Genomic DNA, 19616 nt, shown 5'->3' with positions numbered 1-19616 from the left:
ACTGCCGTGAAGCTAACCAGAAAAATAAACTCAGAGAGGTGAAGGCCGACACGTGACGCTTTGTTAGTTCTGTCTTGGAACAACTGGTATTTTTGTGTTTGTTTGAAATTCTGTTTGGAGAATCCCCTGAATGTTTGCTTTTTATTATTATTATTATTATTATTTATTATTTATTATCTACAAAAAAATACGCTGCTCAAATCGATCAAAGATTTAAATCAAATGTAGCATTCTGAAATTGATTCAATTACGTTATTTTCTATGACTCATGTTCTCGATGCACTTTTCTACTGCAGGAATATAAACTTAAGAAATGACATAGCAGTAGTATGTGCTGGAACTTTCCCGGCGTTGAACCTACTTCAACCTCTCGTCATATCCTTGTCATGCATTCCAACAAAACCTTTCAACACCTCGCTATCACCTACTTCCTTATCATGTTGGACGCTGTCGAGGGAAAAGATGAATGGCAATGGTGAGAACTTCCTGTAAATGTCCCCCAACAGTTCCTTTAGTTTTCCCTTTTGTGGCGTATCTCATCGTTAAGGAGTAAACTGCCATAACAAACTAAAATGACCTGTGTCAATTTGTTATTTTCGGGACGAAAAAGGGGTTAGATTTATTATAATTTGATGAAAGAACATATTAACTGGCTTCTAAGTGAGCATCGGTATTGCCCCAACAACCTTTTTTCCCTCATTTATCCAGCTGTGGATTTACAAGAAAACACAGGCTACATTAACTCTGTAATAGCATAATAATGTAGCACCTCAGAATTCAATCACAGTCCCCTGGTCCTCTGTAAATGTCAGCTCACTAACTAGTGAAACCACTCTTTATTTTAATGTGCCTTTTAAACTTTGAGTGTATTGGAAAAGTCTGCAGTGGGTATAAATGAAACTTCTGTCAGGGATTTCTGATGTATGTGTGTGTGTGTGTGTGTCCCATAACATTATTATTCCATTTTAAAAGAGTTTTATAAATGTCAGCCGTGGGTTTGAGTGCATCATTTCAACTCATGTTCTGTCTTAAACTGAAGTGCAGAGACTCTGTGAAACAATCACAATCAGGCATGCATCAATTACATGATTGTACTATGAATATAACTGTGATTCAAAACCTCACAGTTAGGGAACAACCAAGCGTTTCTGGCCACACTCTCAAAACAGAGATTTCAGTGTGGACGACAGTAGCACAGTGAGGGAAAAGTGAACAAATGAGAAGTTACTGGAGGCACAACACGAGTCAGGTGCAGCAGCTTAAAGTGCCGTGTGGCAGCAAGATCGGTAATGCAGAACTGTGGACTGCACTAAGTGGTAAATGCAGAAATATACCTTTAATTCTTGTTGCTACCTGACTTTAACTGTTTCCACTGTATTATTAAAGGACTACTTCACCGATTTGCAATTAGCTTTGCATTATGAGAATAGGGGTATTATTTTTGAAAACCACAGTTTCCCCCCCGAGTCATCTTTGTTTTGTTACGTGCCCACCAGTGACACTTGGTCCGAGGCTTGAAACTGCAACGCTAGTTCCACACTTTTCCACACGGGACCTCATTCCCATAATGTAAACAGTGTCCGCCATCTTTGCGAACAGTTACGCTAACAGGACCGAGTGTCACTAACAAAGAAAAGAATGAATATGTTTCTCAACTCGGGGGAAACTGAGGTTGGGAAGCTCAATTTTTTCAAACAATACTACCCCTATTGTAGTAATACAGTCAAATAAAGTCAAGTCCAGTATTCCTTTAAGTTAATCTGTTATTACTGTGTGAAAAGGAAGCAACAAGAAATGTTATGAAGACAATGCACAAACATCTGTAACTAAAGCCCATGTGATTCCATTGTGAACAAATAACCACACAATGTAATCATAAAACCATGGAACAGGTTATTTTCAAAATCTATAACCGTTGCGTTCCTAAACATGATACAGAAATGCTGGGGCTCATAGTTTTACATCTGTCTGAAAATGTCAAGCGTGCATGTGCTCATTATCGTCACATACTACGGAGCTTTGTCCATTTATTATCACAACAGTGTCACCACCTGACCGTAATTAATCATGGAAATCGGTGCATTTCTTCGCCGTGCTCATCTTGTTATTTTTTCCCCTTGGCTCTTGCTCCCCTTCTGTCTCCAGCTCCCCTCACTTGCCTCCAGATTGACACAAGCTAAGGTGACGCCTGCAGTAGCCGAGATACGGCAGAGCTAATGGATTTGTCCCAGGCATCTGAGAGACAAGAGCCCAGCCTCAGAGGGGAAAGAAGCACAAAGGCAAAGAGTTGAAATGCCTCACTCCTTCATCTTTATTTGGCCTCAAAAGAGACAGAAGTAAAGTGAGCGAACAACATCTCACATCTCACCTCATCTACACCACAGCATCAATCCATCATCCGTGGCAGCCTAAATCCCCCTCCTTTCATTCCCATATAGGAGGGGAGTTTGTAATGAGGAGGGGTTTGTTAAGGAAAAAAAAAAGTTATTTTTATTTCGTCTCAGAGGGGAAAGCTTCAGGGCAACTTGCTACATTCCGTCTGAATAGCATAATTTATCCAATTTTTTTTTTTTTTTTACGAAATCATAGGCTTTGAACACTTAAACACGTGTTCCTTTTCACTCATGTACACCAGACTGCTTGTTTCCAGCTCAGCGTTTCTAAAGACACGGGGACCCGGCACACAGCCTCCGAGCTCGGATGCCATTCGGCTTTTTCAGCAAGAGCAACCACACAGATGTGCATAAAAATGTGGTATGGCCAAAGCAGCTCTCCAAACAAACACCAAAACAGGCCGCTATTAAATCTTATTGTTATAATGCTAGGAGCAACATAAATGGACTCAATCAGTGGAAACAAACACACATCGAGCTCTTGAGCACTGTGGGGGAGATGCAGCCAGATGCCCCTGCTAAGACTCATTCACTCTTTAAAAAGATAAAAAAAAAAAGAAAAAAGAAAGCTCATAAAAACAGGAAAGTATGAGGGTTTAACTTACACATGACCAGACCGACCGTTTGTCCAGAACACCATAAAAATCCACGTCTCGCCTTGACTCATTGCACTTCTTTTGTTAGCACCGAGTTCACTCAAGTTCACGTGTGAATTGAAAAGAATCCAGCACACACAAAAAAAGATGACTAATGAATCGAGCCGTGCCAAGAGATACAGTATGCTGTAATTCGGTCTGGCTATGAACGTTAACACTTGTTCTGTCGTACCGAGGCGACTTACAAAAGATCTAGTCTGAGATTTCCACTCTGGAAATACCCTTTAAATGGCCTTGTATTCCATCAATTGTGGTACAATATTGAATAGACGATCTCTCATCTGAAAATCTAAATGGGTCACGGATGTTAACTGTGTTCTAACACACAAATAAAAGGAATCAGGTCGCCATTATTTCTTACCGACTATTGAGTTGAGCAAATGTAATGCATTCCCGAGCAGACATCATTGATTTACTGTTAGTCTCAAATCCATCCATAATTCATTTTTAAGCTGCAGGTTCTTCCCTGATAGCTGAGAAAATCCCTATAAAGCACGATCAGGGAAGCATCGGGAGACTCGTGAAGCTGTAAGTGAAAGCTGAAGCAACAGGAAATGAAAAAAAGGAGAGCATGGTAGCCAATCACCCAGCATTCATAACAAAGGTGTACCAGGAGGCTGTGAGGTCAAAGGTCAGGGGTTTCTGGATGGCAGGCACAGCTGTGTGCAATGAGGAGCCTAAAAAACTGCCCCACTGTGACCCCAAAAGTCACTACTTCCACCGGGAGTTACCCATAACACATCTGGGCCTGATTCCCCTAGCAGGCAGGTATCATGGCAGAACAGAGGGCCTCCTTCTCCCGTGTTTGTTTGTCATTTATTAACCTCACCCCAACCTCGCCGTGCCCTTCCCATCAGAGCTGTGATTGACAACTTAAAATGCCAAATATAATAGATTATATGAGAGCCTGCTCTGCAAAGGTTACATTTAAAAGAAGCCTTGGAGCGATAAGATGTTAAATTGATTATATGGGTGCTTGGACATTGTTTGCGTGACTATTAAAGTCAAATAAAACGACTCTACACTTTAACTGCACAGCCTACAAAGTTAAATCGTCTGTGTCTGGGTGTTTTTTTTTTGCATCGCCCCTTCCAACATATCACACATGGGATTTTAGAAGCGCTGAACTATCATTGGTGTCACACTGTCAGCATGTTTTTGATGGTTTTTTTTTGTATTATTTTGTCTCCAATGTGAAACTGATACCAAGTTGATAAGCCAATTAAAGTCTTGCCGTGCGAGATATGACTCTCAGGAACGATGATGTCTGACGGGGGGAGGGGGTGGGGGGGGGGATCAAACACATGATGAATTGCAAGGCTCTCATTTTTCAGATGAAATGCCCTCCAGCCTTAAAACCTCTGACCCCTGCTCACCTCTTGGATTCTATGCGTTTGCATGTGTGCACATTTTAGAGAGAGGTTGAAATGAGGCACACTTTTTTTTTTTCTCTACCCCTCTTGTGTGCATTTAAACGTGCGTCTGTGTCTTCATGTCTGCATGTCAGCATGCGTAATAGATTTGAAGATGCTGGTTTAATCTACTCTACTCCCCCCCCCCCCCCGCTGCCCCTTCCTTCCTCATTAAAAGCACATTCTTCATCAGGCTTGATGGTAGAGTGCCTGTCCAGCTTGTGTCCAGGGCTGAGGCCCAGGGTTGCGCAGAGGTTACGGGAGACAATCACAGAATAAACGACATTGTCTGTCATTCAGTCAACATTTGTACTTCATTAGCATTGATTTTCACAAATAAGCATAAGTTTGATTATGCATTCAAATATTTATGCAAATGCACTTACTGTAAGAGCGTGAACATATGTGGCAGTTATGTGTGTACGTGTGTGTGTGCGAGCGACTGTCTCCAGTGAACGCAGAGCAGTGCCAATTTAATAATAGCCACGTCTCTCCCTCTCCTCAGCGGCATTACCATTATATATTTTATTTATCCAGCGTCGTGCCATGCACGTGCTCTCTTTCACCACCTGGCTGTTAGCGATGCTCTCTTCATGCCACCGAATGCAAACGAGACCTTGGCCCCCGCACGTAATTGAGCAATGTGATGCATCTTCAAAGTATGCGCGGCAGATGTCTCTCATCTCCCGAGACCTTATCTGAGAGGAATGGATAAATAAGACATAGGCATACAAATGCCGATGGAGGTGGTGGTGAGGAGAGGAAGAAAGAGAAGAAGAAGAAGAAGGGTGGTGAGACGCTGAGACTTTTTTTTGTCAGGCTGGGTTAAGAAAGGGCAAGATAAAACAATGTCACTACAGAGTTTGGCATATGTGTGTTTGTGTGTGTAACATGAGGCAAAATGCAGAGAGATCACGACTGAGTGGTCAGGAGGATACTGCAACAACTTCTGAATTATGTGAAGCAACACTTTACGGTAAGGGTACATGAATTATGATGAAAAATCATGAATGCATGCTATCACATGTAGGTCTGCAGGTCAAACTGAACACATTGTATGTGTCGTACAATATTTAAAGGCTCATGATTCACCCACATGAGGGTCGTGGGTCGCTGGAGTCAATCTCAGCTGAAAAAGGGGCGAAAGGCGGGGTAGACACTGGACCAAAGTGTCCAATTAACCTCTGCATGTTTTTGGACTGTGGGAACAAAACCGAAGTACCCGGAGAAAACCCACACAGAAACACACAGGACAAAAGAGAAGGGAGCAATATAAGTAAGTGCTCATACAAAACAAAAAGATTGTTCCAATTTAAAGCAGCTTACACCAAAACAGATTGGATGTCTGTAAGTTGCTGGTTGACACTGTATCTCCTATCTCCTAACAAACAAACAAATAAAACAAGGAGGCAACTTTTCAGGGCATGTCAATGTCCCGTAAAGATTCTCTTTTTGCTGAAGCTATAGACTCCTGCTTGCAAAATACCATCCACCACGAATCTGGCATAAGATTCAGCAAAAATGACAGATAGAGAACAACTGGTAATGCAGTTTGACATGAAGAACGACATGAGGTTGCACAATAACACCACCAACGACCTGCTTTATTTGACGGTCCACAAAACATGATGAAGTCATGAAGAAGAAATGCTGAATTCATGACGACTTCCAAGATAACTCAACAGTGAAGTAAAGTGTTGCCAAATTCGTCCTTTTTCGTTTTCACATCTAATAGTCCGCCAGACTAGGTTTGCCTTTTGAATAATGTATTCCCCTCCTCGCCTGAGGCGGCGCTGCATTAAGAACAACTGAAGGAGAAGAAAAGACACAATAAGGAACAAGAAAACCGGCTCATCTGTTAGTTAATGCAGGGCAACAAAACATGGAGCTGCATCACATCCTATCGGTTTTGGGCATTTCATTTTGTTTTATGCAAACACAGGACACATATACGCTGCAACAATGGGCTCAGCCATTTTTCCCGGGCTATCGGTCTACGCCAAGACCTACGTTTTTTTACGCGGACAGGAGTTTGCGTAAAAAAACGGACTTTCTGAGCAAACAAACTAGGGCTTGATTAAGAAGGGCTGAACCCTAAGACATGCCTGAGTACATGCTAGCATTTCATTTCTCATACTTCAAATGAGCACATTCAAATCCAGGTGAAGGCTGGATGCCTATGTTCCAAATGCTATGTTCCTATTACTTTCAAAGCAGTTTGCTATTGAGGCCATGCTCATGCTATATGTTTATAGATGTGACCAGACATGTATATTAACGTCACAACCCTAATATCACAAGTACACCTTGAAAGGTGTGATTTCTATCCAATTATTCAAACAGCTAACAAACAAGTCTGGAGAAGCATATATGTGGCAGCTTTGCTGAGTAATTCTTTATTTCCAGTAAATATCAAGTGAAGTTTGCTCTGCTCTCAGCTGGAGTTCACATATGAAAGATACAAAGAGACTTTTTTTTTTTTTTTTACAGCTTTGAAGAAAGTAAGCAAAAGGAGTCCTTCACATCTCCAGACACTTCTTCCTCTCGTGGGCTGAAAACACTGATCAGTCTCGAGATTCTGCCCTTCATCACTCTTAAAAGATGCTCCGCCGTCAAATCTGGACTCACTCATAACTGCTCGGTATCTTTTGTGCTCACTCGAACGCGTCGCCGTTCATGAATCTGCATAAATAACAAATGCAATAGCATCACTCGGTTGACGGATATTGCCAGCACCAATGGCATTGACTCTCCATAATTTGCTTTCAGACTGTACCTGAAGGTAATAATAATGAAATAATCTCGAATGTCTAATCTGAAGTTCTTGCTAAGGAGCATTTGATGAAATAAACAATGTGTCCTTTTCATCTTCTTTCAGGAATCATGTCTGCGGTATTTACTTCGTTTGATCTCACATGTGAATCTTATCATTATTTTTTTTTCGTAAAAGTATCTTCCTCCCTCAGCCTCCTCTCTGTTGCTTTGAAGAGATTGTGAGGTTATTCCTCGTGGTGCCTCAACAGCATCTTGGAAACTTGCTGGTTGTGTGGAAGAGTAAATTAGCAATTATAAGGCTGTTGAAGTCTTCTGAGCACGGATGGAGTCAGCAAAATCTCGCCTCCTTCTGCCGTCTCATTAATGTCCAGCCAGAGATGGGGACAAACAGAGTCTGGTGGTCTCCATGGTTACTCTCCGAGCGAGAATATAATCAATGACATGCTCTTTCCATAGATGGTGACGAGGTATTAATGAGCTTCCAATGCCAATGAGAGCTAATTATCAGCCTTCTGGAGGGAGAGGAGGAAGGAGGGAGGAAGGAGGGAGGAAGGAAGGAATAAAAAAACAACTGGAACACTGGAGGAGAAGGAACAGTGGGGCGTTTATGCTGAGATATGCAACGATCGAAAACTGTCGCTGGTGCCAAATCAATATTTCCAGCGCAAGCACAAGGGCGCGGCGTGGCAAATGCACTTAATGGAAGTCATGCTGTCACCAGTTAACTGTTGGCATAAGGTGCACTCAAGGAAGGAGGACTCAAGGAGTCGTCTTAAATATGTTTTCCTATTTCAGAGATGCCCGGGGTCTTTCTGTCAAAACACCCTGCCCATGAAACCAAAAACTTTATTTTGAATATGAATTACTGCAGCTTTGTTGCTATTTTTTAAGCAGAATCTGTACAGTAAAAAAAATGAAAAATTCATCCCACTGGGAGGCCTCTGTTCACCCAGATTAGAAGTTGCATTATTATGTTATTCATTTTGATTCTTCTCTCACAGTTTTAAGCTTAAAGGCACTGACAGGCAGCAGTTTTTTCTTTACTTTACTTTATAGGTGTCTAACAGATATTCTTTTTTTATTATTATTATTATTATGTTTATAATACATGTATTTGGTGGTGTCTATTTGACCACGTCCTCACAATAAAATCAAATTACAGTGCAAGTTCAATAGTAAAATGCAACCTTAATTGGGAATAAATAATGTGATTCTCTTTCATGGGTGCCGTAGAGGGCAATAAATGCCACGTCTTTTTTTTTTTCCTGGGCAATTAAATGGTAGCGAGACTTTTCAACCCACGAGCCTTTCTGCTTTCCCTTTGGTCAGGAGAACACAGCACACAGATAAATCTTCGATAGCACAACACCGGGGCGGGGAGATATTGCTTTGAGAAGCGTCATGAAAAGGCAGCGAGTCTTAACTTTGAAAGTCAAGCTCGGGCTCAAAAACATTTAAACATAAACACCAAGCAAAGTTTGGAACTGCTCTGCAAAATTTGGGATTAAAGCAATCATTAGGCAATTATTTGCTTCTTTTTGCCATCGCACTCCACTAATAAATGAACCATTCGCACAGTAGTCATAAGGGTATTGCTGTTCATTAGAAAACACTGTGTTTTCTCATTCCGAGACAAAGGATATTCCCACCCAGCATGTCATTTTAAACAAAGACATATGATAATGACTCGGTCGACTGATAGTAGGCCAAGCTGAGGCCGTGCGGCTTCTGACAAATGCTCTGCTCTTCATTTAATATAAAACCACAAGGGTCATTTAGAGTGAGAGAGAATGCACTTGAGGTTGGTGCAACTATAACGCGCGGCCACATGAAAGTATGGCGGCATCGCTGCGACTGCAGCACCAGCGCTTGTGGGTGTCGGAGGGGGAAGCCAGACACTCTGCAATGCTCTGTAAGCGGCCGTGTACCACAGGGATCATAACAAGGGTGCCATCGCCCTTTGTTCTCTCGTTCTTACGTGCTTGTGCTCCTCAAACGTTATTTAACATGAAGCCAAAGAAGTGGTTCCATCTGTAAACTATAGCAGGGAGTTGCCGGAGTTGGTTCCTGGAAAGTCGTGTGAAACACAGCAACGAGCTGCAAAGATACACAGTTTAGGAGCCAAATCTGACTCAAGCCGGTTATTTAAGGAAGAGGATTACTTAACACAATGTCCACGGGAAAGTGTTTTTTGTTTTTCTTTACTAACACAAGGAGGATGTTTTTGAAAACACGAGAGAAAAAAAACAAATGGGAGTGAACTTTGTCTGTGTATTTGTACTTTTCAAATGTTGTTTATTAAGCTGATTTAAACTAATTTCACTTGAGATGTGCAAAAGGAAACATGTTGTGTTTTCTTTTCCTCTGCTCAAGTTCAGTTGTGGAGGCTGCACTGACAACACTCATTAAAGGTGCAACTCCTTTAAAATATTCACATATTAGTATTACATGGGGGGGGGGGGAGGGGTGGACTCATCCAAAGTTATTTCCAAAGCATTTCTGTTGAATAGCACTGATCATTTTACAAGTCAAATGACTCCGAGTGAAACACTTCATTAGACTTGTAGATCAGGTAGCATGATAGCGCCTCATTTTCTTTGTAGAACAAACACCGGCCATTTAGTAGATCCTTTTATCCGAGGACCACAAGAGTGCACATTCACCCAAAACCTTGGGGCTTCACTCAAACCACGTTACTTAAACTACATCCCCATTGTTTTATGGGTGCACTTACCTGCACATTAACAGGCCAAGAGTCATTTACTGTCCCTTTTACAGAGCCTCATGCCGAGGAAAGGGTCTTTTCCTGAAAAGAAGCTGAATGGCTGTCATGTCTCGATCCTCCCCTGTGGAGCCAACCTTCTGCACTCTCGGGTGGAGTCATGTTCTCAGCAGACGGTACGATATGTCACTTAATACTGTAAGGCAACACAACATCACTGGCTTTAAGATGGGACAGAGCCAAGACACTGCAGAACCCGTGAGCAAAGTTCAACACACTGAGTGAATTTCATGTATTGGATTACGGGTATTGTTCAGGAATGATTTTATTTGAAATGTGCTTACTCAAATACATCAAATAGAATTACGGCCTACAACAGTTTATCTTGTCTAATGATGTCATTATTTATTCAGTTAGTTTGTGTGTGCTTTTCAGTACTGCAGAGGACCTGATTTATCTGAGAGGTTTGTATTTTGTGCTCACTCAAATGAAGGTTTTCTTATGCTGGATGAGAGTTATGATTTTCCTGCTCAGAACTGAGGTTGAGAATATGTTTTTCTTCCATTATCCATTATGAAATACACAGCTTAAATTTGATTCGGCCATTTACATTTTAAAATGTTGTGTGTTTTCTGTGCATAACACAAGAGGTACATCCGATACGGTATCCTATACGTTTCTCAACTTAATTGTTAATTTAAAAACTACATCAATAAATACTGTTCCTTACACTTCAGCAGCATTTCTATGGAAAATGTTTTCTTTTAAAGACATTTTCCTCCATTACTGTGTTTAAAGAAGAAAGTATCAGTCCTTCTTTCGATATATAGATATAATATAAATGCAGCAGTCGTCAGATGACATGAACCATGATTACATTTTCAATACAATTAATATTGCAGCTATTATTTTACATCAGGTATTGTCATCTTTTTTTGGACCATGCTATATCACCTCAAATTTAAGAAGAAGATTTCATTTTTGTTTACAGGTTTGAACAAAGTTTCTCAAAACAAGACAAGACAACAAAGTGCAAAGTCAAAATCCCCTCTAACAGTGTATGAAAGGCAAACACTGAGCATGGTGCGAACACTCCGAGTGTGGAAAATGAACACTCTCAACAGATTCTATCATGCTGTAAATGACCATAAATGGTTAGAGCTGGAGTTTTTACATGGCTGGTGGTAGACTAACCAGATGTATCCAACAGCTGCCAGGTGTGAACATACAGTAAGTATATGTGTGTGTGTGTGTGTGTGTGTGTGTGTGTGTGTGTGTGCATGGAAAACAAGTGGATTCTGAATGGGAGCATTTTAATCCCCTCTAAAAGGAAAATACATTTTTTTACAGCCTATACCAGACGGTAAATATGCTATTATATTTTGTTTGTCACAAAGTGAAACGCAAAAATAAACAACACCTTTTTTGACTTTGTCCTGCATCAAACTGCTCCACTTGGCACGGCGTGTTAACGCTGCCATTCTTTCAGCATCCAGTGTTTACCAAGGACAAATAGCCGATAAGTCCAATATCTGGGCTTCAAAGCTAAGCCTTGATTTCAGCAAAGCTGTATGAAATATTGAACAGCAAGCATCGTCTATGCTCCAAAAATAAAAGAGGGATGTATCTTTTATATACAAAGAAAACAAAATGGACAGAGTTTGTGCTTTAATTGTCTCACGCATGGCTTCATTCACAGCAGCTTGGAGGTGTATGTAAGGCGAACAAGCCATAGAAAACTTTCAGAAAAGTATAGAATATATATGCTAGAAGGGGAATAACAGCGTATCACCGGTGACACGCTTGGGCGAGCGCTCTTTGCATTACCGAAAACTACGCAATGGTTTGTGCTATTGGGTAAATTCCAACAGTTTCTGAAAGCTAAGAAATTGCACTGGTTATTACTCGACAAATACTCGAAGAATTCTATTGGAAATAATGTTTTATGCTGTTCAAATTTCAAAATGAAAACGCAAAATCTCTTATTCATGTACAACTATACAGTGTTTTTGTTAATAAAACTGAAAAAAAAGTTTGTCTTGACTTTAAACTGTTAATATGCTCTTTAAACATCCAGTACGTTGTAAATAACTGCCAGGCGTTAAAAGTTCTAAGTGTTCTGAAAAAATGGGCAAAAGCATTAAAAAAAAAAAAAGGCCAGCTGGGCATTTTGAGGCTTAGGTATTAAAGGGTTGAATTTCATTGTGTTCATCCACCTAATGGGGTGGGTAATGAAAGACATAATAAGGCACAACACTTAGTCCTGTTGCAAAACGCCAAATTAAAACCAAGGCTTTTGTTGTAATACGGGAAGAGCACAAAATAAAAACAGCATGAAAAAATTAGGATGTAAATGTTCTGAGACATTTTTTAACATTGCTTAAATGCTAAAATGTGATGCTTTTAGTAAGTAGACATTAATCATTTCCCAGTACGATATTAACTCAAGCAACCTCATTCTTTTCCACTGAGGTTGAAGAAAGTAGCTCCTTGGCCATAAAGGTAAAGCCTATCCTGTGACCTCCCAAATGCAAACCAGACAATCTATATTCCACTGTGAAAATCTATAAATCCTGGAGAATGGGCCAATTATGAGGCCTGGTGCTTCTAGCATGAAGGGTCCAATCTCTCAGCCGGAGAAAGCTTTTCATGGGCACTAATGTTAGTGCCCCTCATTCCCTGCATTGGCCCCACTGAACCCAGACCCACAGTGCATAATAAAGCAGCTTTGGGTGGATTAAATAAGCACACGAGTCCTCCGGTATTTCACTTATAAAGCCTGCAATACCTCAAAACGAAGCGCTTCAAAGACTTATATGAAATACGATCATTTTGTAACATGCGTGTGCATTGAAACGAAGATGGATAGAGTGGTTATACATTTTTTTTTTTTTTTTAAATCATATTTCCTTCCTGTTGCCACATCCGCAGTCTAATTACAGTATAGCATTTGATGTCATATTGCATGCAGTATGTGTTTCCACAGTGAAACATTAAGAAGTCAGAGTGCTTTGTTATCTAGCAGCAGTAGTGGAAGTACGAATGACCACTACAAGTTTTAACACTGACTCACTTTTATTCTCCTCCTTCATCTTTCGAAAGAAAAAGCTTAATTCTCTGTGAAAGCCATTGCCCAAATGATATAATGACTCTGCGAGCCCAATCAGTGGCTTATTTAAAAGTATCCCGACATTGTGACCCATTTGTTTTATGCCTTTCTTCCTCTCCCTCCTTTCTTGTCCGACGTGGCCAATGAATTACGTGCCTCTTGTTTAGGCAGTCATCTGCTCTGAGAAGGAAGCCAGTTATTGGTTTGACATGTGTATGTGCATTTCTTGGCGGTCAAAGGTCAGGTTCTGCACCTCTCACTGCATTTTTGATTAACCACCTCAGTCTCATAAATGCGTAGGATGGGGAAAGACGATAGGGCCATTTGACGTGACACAGTAACAGATAAAGGTCTGAACGTGACCTCGGGAACACGGGGTCATAAACACGCTGTGCTTGCGCTCGGTGTATAAGGGAGCAGGGGAATGTGTTGTAGGCAACAGTGGAGCGTTTAAGGTTGTCTGTACACGCAGGATAAAGGCCCAGTCAACGCCACCTCAAGTCAAACATTGAAAATGTGTGATTCTAGAACGCTTGACTGCCAAGCAACTACTACACGGGTGATGTAAAGCTCAGGTTTACAGTATTTATTTTTTCACTGGCTGTGCGGGTTTATTGCATTTTAGTGAAAACGGCAAAAAAAAAAAAAAATCTCAGTTGATGAATTTGTTGAAAGGCTGGAGGAGACATCTTTCTAAAGTTGAGAAAGAAGTCCATCCCATATTGTTACCAGACAGTATCACTCAGGCAAATAGGTATGAAACACAAGTTTCACATACCCCTCTCTGTAGCCCTGTACTGTGAGCACTGTCCATGTATATAACCACAAACTCAGATAACACTAAGCTCAACACTGGAAAAAAGCAAGATAAGAGCAGCCAAAATCACATCATGTGGAAGGAGAAGAAGAAGAAGAAGGGAAAAAAGCCATGATTAGAAAAGTTTTTGATGTCAAAAAGCACAGAAGAAACTAACCAGAGCACAGCTTGGAAACTCTGAGGCAATTCATTACATAAAATCAAAAAGATGCCGAAACATAAATTGCCATAACTCTGGCGAAAAGGCAGAATATAAGAAAGATGATTGCAAGGAGAGGAACATCAGATCAGGTATTTCCACAGAACAGGATTTAATCAGAAAAGTATACTTCGTCTCACACTGAGAACAAAGCATCAATTACAGACGGTCTCCCATGCATTAAACTAACCTGAGTTTCAAAGGAAAGTCAGTTCACTCTTTTCACATGAAACGTCCACGTGACAAAAAGAAACGCAAGTCGACTTAATTAGGTTTTGTTTTTAACCTAAAAACAGAACAAATACAATTACAAACAGAGAAACTGATGAGGAGAGTCATTTGTACACAATGTGTTGCGATTTTAGTGTCAGGATTATGTGAAGTATTAATGTGTATGATATAAATTCATAAGCACGAGGTCTTAAGCTGCACGGTAAGTATGTACGCTGTCATATAACTTGAGTTTGAATGAAACCTAATTCCTAGGTTTGTCGACCCTCTTCTTTTTCAGTGGAGCTACTATAAGGTTGCCTTATTGTACTAGTCAAGTCCTTCAGCATCTGTTTGTGAATGATTCATATTATATCTTACCATTTAATGTGGTGCGATTTATTTACTACATGAAATAGTGATATTCCAGAGTCTTGTAGAGGAAAAAAAACAACACCTGTTGTAAGTTGCCTTGGAGAAGCAGGTGCTGCAGTGTAAATAACTAATGTGACTTTCTGAGAAGACATGGAACTGGAGGCCGTATAAGCTCTTCATGCTTAAGCACATGATCAAGGCCTAGCTGCCAAGTCTTGGTGAGGCATTAGTTTGCTGAGATGGCTGGTTTTCTTTTTTCTTTTTTCTTTTTCTGCCACTGCTCAAGTTGAAGCAGTCGCCCTCCTGTCCTCTCCCATTTTCCCTCTCTTTCTCTTAAAGCCTTCACTCTTCATTTCTTATTTCTCTCAGCTTGTGTGTCTCTGTTTTGACAGTACATCTAGTAATTACTTGGGAAGCCGTCTGTTGGTTGGGGCTTTGCCCGAGGCTCTGTGCAAGCCATGGATAACGAGGAAGCTTCAGCTCCCACAGCAAACAAAAACATGCCACAATGCTGATGCACTTCTATTCTGACTAATGTCCATCAGCTGAGTTAAGTAAATGTTTTAGGTAAGAGGAGATGTAACTTCATTCAATGTGATTTATTAATCAATCAAATGGGGGTTCTCTTATTTACCTTTCTTAAGTTTAATACTTGTCTGCCTCTAGGGGACTCGAGCCAAACAAAACGACAGAGGGAAGCAGAACGTGATCATGGGATTTGTTATTCTGCCGCCAAAGCTCTCACACTTTACGGAAAGAACTTTGACAACAATGAGTAATCTCCATCCACTGGTGACAAATACACACACACAGTGGAATGGGAAAAAGACAACACCCTGACTATAGTATCAAATATCTCTGTCCTCACTCCTCTCAATACGTCATGGGGAGTTTGTCTCAAAACAGCAGAGACGGGTAAAGCGAATGGAGTCGTTAAAATGCGACCGAAAAGAAACGGTCCATTACTTTGAATATTTAAAGTGTGTTGGAAACATTGTGAAGCAGAAATGTTACACATGGTACATTCTAGTTTCTCAGGTTTTCAACCGAATAAAAAAAAAACTTAACAGTCTATCTGTGATGTGGTGTCATATAATCAATTTATAACACACCATTGACAGTTTTGCAATCCTGAGAAATGTCATCAATTAAAAGTTAAACCCTGCCAGGTTAGAGAAAGTGCTACCACTCAACAGTATGACATGATAGCACTGCTAGTTGGTATAAACTAAACTAAAATCCATTTTTAATGACGCCCTGAAAGGGTGATAACGTCAGAGGCTCACAGCTCTTTGCATGCAATGTAAAGGAAAGGTGTCAAAACACTGATTCTATTAATGTCGAACTCAAGCTGAGGACACGGCAGTCTGTTTTGAGGAGAAATAAGGAAGAGGTAATCAAAAGATTGGCACCGATGAAGTGCAGGTGACATTTGGGATGTGCAAAGAAGATGACTGCAAGTGGGGACCTGCATGTTTGTAAAGACTCCAAACAAAGGAAAAGCCCTTAGTGCCTGGATCATCAACGTCATCCATCTCACTGTATTGATCCACTTCAATTACCACTGGCCTTTTAACTGGTATATGCCACTTGTCATTTCCTAGTTCTGGGATAATAAGTGACATGAACTACATAATGGATGTGCACAGGTACCTTTTGTATGTTAAAGGCCTTAAATGTGACTGATGTCTCTGCCCTTCCAAACTGAAAAGGGAAATCTGACCAAAAAAAAAAAAAAACAGACTCAATAAACATCCTTTTATTTTGAAGGTACTCATATCTATCCTTTGGAAACAACTTCATCCTAATTCCTATTTCACTCTAACTATATAAGGTTTTGAATGACTTGGAAAAGAACATTCTGGTTGCGACATAGAAGCCTCGTGCTCATGACCAACATTGCTCTAAGCTAAGGCCTTGGAACAGTTATGTCTGTGATACAGCTTTGTTTATTCTAAATGTGACTAAAAGTCTAAAACACTGGAACAATCCTGAGTAAAAGGTGTGCTCTTATCTTGGAGGGATCTGCTGACTGGAGACACGGTCCTTCAAACAGAACTGCAACATATTTAAACATTTACTGGCAATGGAGGAAACGGGGGGAGCGGGGGACGGGTGGAGGCTAAATGCTGCAATAGCCGTTTCATGCCAGAATAGTTTTAGGGCGCCAGTGGGTAAATTGGTTTACAAGTTGATGTATTAGAAAAACACTGACGAAAACAGAACCAGAGCCATGGGGCTCACTCAGCATGCCAGTGAGGCGACATATAAATCAGAACAAGAGCAGATAAGAAAGAGAGAGAGAGAGAAGGAAGTCAGGAAGCGGGTTATAGACAAATAATCCTCACATTGTTTGAGAGACGCTGCATTATTTAGGTCAGACGGCACAATTATGTAGCACTTGCACTTACAGGTCAGGATTGCTCCATTGTGATTTCCCTGTTGTGGTGCTGGTGCGAGAGCCAAACGCTGCTCTCGCTCTCAATGTAAAGCTCCAGGCAAATGTTTTGTGTAGGTAATGTGTGTTTTCGCTGTGTGCATTACGGACTAATAGAGTCCTTGCACTTCAAAAAGCTTGAATGGAATTTCTTTTTGTGCTTAAAAATGCAGAATGACAGCTAACTTCTCTGTTAGCTATTGCATTTATTATTTACATTCTTTTCTTTTTTTTCTTTTTTTTTGCAGTGACATACTTTGGCTGAAAATGCACCACAGCCCAAACATAAATGAACCTCAAATCGTCACTTCTTTTTTGTTAATGCAATGTGCATTCAGTCATTTAACCCCTGCACCTAAATACCGTGCTGCTCCAGAGATTATTAACTCCCTTTAAATATATCCAGGCACCTCAATTAAGTCTGCTCGCCACCTTTCTGTTCAGGGCTAAATGGATTTAATTCTTCCAACACATTCCTTCTCCTGCAGTGCCCTGGAGATCAGTCTATTGTGAATACAGTAGATGGAAGCAAAACATTTTCCCTGTGTTTCTGGGAAACCAACAGGCTATTCAGGCTCTTCTTTTGGAGATTTGATAGATTTTTCATCTCCGTCCCGTCTACTTGTTGAGTTTTACAGTCACTTTTTAAAAAAAAAATGAGAGAGTGACAAACCAATCACCCTTTTTCAATCATTTTTGAAAACAATTTGTCAGACTCATCACGCCTTCATTCAGGCGGCAGTGCCAAATAATTGTGGAATGGTTTGTCACTGCATATCCACATTTGAACTACAGCGAGTCGCCATAACCAACAACATATGTCATTTATGAGGGCATGAACAAATATAATTGAGCTCACATTTCAAAAATGTTTGTGCCAAGCCTGCAAGCCAATGCTATACTGCTGTGTCACCGGCTGTTCCAAGCAAATCCAAAAATACACCGAAAGCATTCTGGAACAAAGTCAAAAATTATCTCTGCACAGCAGCTATAGATGGATTATTTCGAGGAGAAAACATACAAATACCACACAGTGTGAGATTTATTTCAAAGCTGGGTCTGAGAACTCTGAATCGGTACATTAAACTTGTTGAGGGAATGGAAAGCAGGAGCGAGCGGAGGGAAATGTCTTGTGAGAGACCAGTTGATTAGGGATATAGTTTCTGGTTGATGGCTACTTTGCAGCCTCACTTGTATACTTTACTGCACAAAATTTCACTTTTTCTAAAATGAAGTAAACACTTTGGTATCACAAAAAAATATGTGTATGTCATTAATCTGAAACCGAAATACATGTTCACGGAAATCTGGTTTGTTCTTCCTGCCCACATTAAACTCATTTTGTGTTGCTGTAATATTGTCAGATGTTATCTTAATGGAGCAAAGATACCTCAACTTTAGAACCCTCGACAGCACATCTTTTTGAAGATAGTGGTGCTTATGAGCAAAACAGGGTTTCTGGTATCCTCAGGTTTTTGGAATGCCTTCTTAGAACCTCTATAAACACTTTAACTATTAAAGTGGCCAAAATTGTTTCTTAAGTGGAGAGTGAATCCTAAAATTGTGTAAATACGCACATTATGTGGACCAGACTCTTATGAGAAAACCACTAAGTACTTAAACACTTTAGAACAAACTTAATAAGGTATGGATCAAAAATGGCCACAGCTCTGGTTTGAATTTATACATTAAAAAGGAGTTTCGGGCAAGACATGGGTAATTAAAAGTCATTTTGTCATAAGCTGTAGTTTCTAAAATCAGAAGTTAAATATCTCATTAAAATGACAAATGTAACTGTAGTATAAAATAATCTTTGGCCAAACCAGAGAAATAGAGACTGTGTCCCAACGGCTTTATATTGTATCCGTTCACTCCACATCAGTTGACTTTATTCTCCTTTTCCTTTTCCTATCCCATCTGCAATTCTGATTTCACCTCTGTGCAGCCAAGTGTGTCTATTCCAATACCTGACAGGCCCACTGGATGTGCACAGGTAGCCTCTCCAAGCTGCAGAGAGTGACGGATGGCCAACATACCACAATGGTCGGGTTTCTCATGTTTAATTCTGATTGCAACCTTTTTCCCAGCCAGTCATCCAGCTGCTAAGCCCAGATCCCAGTGTGCAGCACCCAGGGGAGCTGGAGAGAGCTGTGGTTCTGAGCTGAGGCCCTCTCTGTCCATCACCTTCAACATTTGCCTTAGTGGAACATTCAATTTATTTTATAGCACCACTCCACTTGATAGCACTGACCTCCCAGATCCCTTGGAGAGTAATGAGATGGCTATGCTGATGTCAGTCTCGGTGTTGGTTGGGAAGACCAACCACCCTGTGGACATCTTCTGTAGAGGTGCCTTGTAAAAAAAAAAAGTACAGAGGAAAGGAGATTGATTTTAGTCGAGTCGTGTTCTGATTTCAAAGCAAGCTGCTCCTAAAGCCTGCTGTGTCCAATTGCAGCTCTGTCTCTTCGGTGATGGGCATGTGTGATTGGTTTGTCACGGGCAGAATTCCTA

The 19616-nt window shown here is 40.6% G+C and overlaps 1 protein-coding gene across 1 annotated transcript in view; it reads left to right on the top strand.

Annotated features, from left to right (window-relative positions):
- The window catches only part of LOC131465687 (uncharacterized), a 63312-nt gene extending 44042 nt beyond the window's left edge, over positions 1-19270 (top strand). Inside the window, exon 4 of the mRNA XM_058638552.1 lies at positions 19193-19270. Within this exon, the coding sequence (XP_058494535.1) occupies positions 19193-19270 (78 nt within the window). The remainder of the gene's footprint in view (positions 1-19192) is intronic.
- The last annotated feature ends 346 nt before the right edge of the window (positions 19271-19616 follow it).

This window comes from Solea solea, chromosome 9 (genome assembly GCF_958295425.1).
Source record: "Solea solea chromosome 9, fSolSol10.1, whole genome shotgun sequence".
Classification (NCBI taxonomy): domain Eukaryota; kingdom Metazoa; phylum Chordata; class Actinopteri; order Pleuronectiformes; family Soleidae; genus Solea; species Solea solea.
This window is presented reverse-complemented; position numbering and strand designations above follow the sequence as displayed.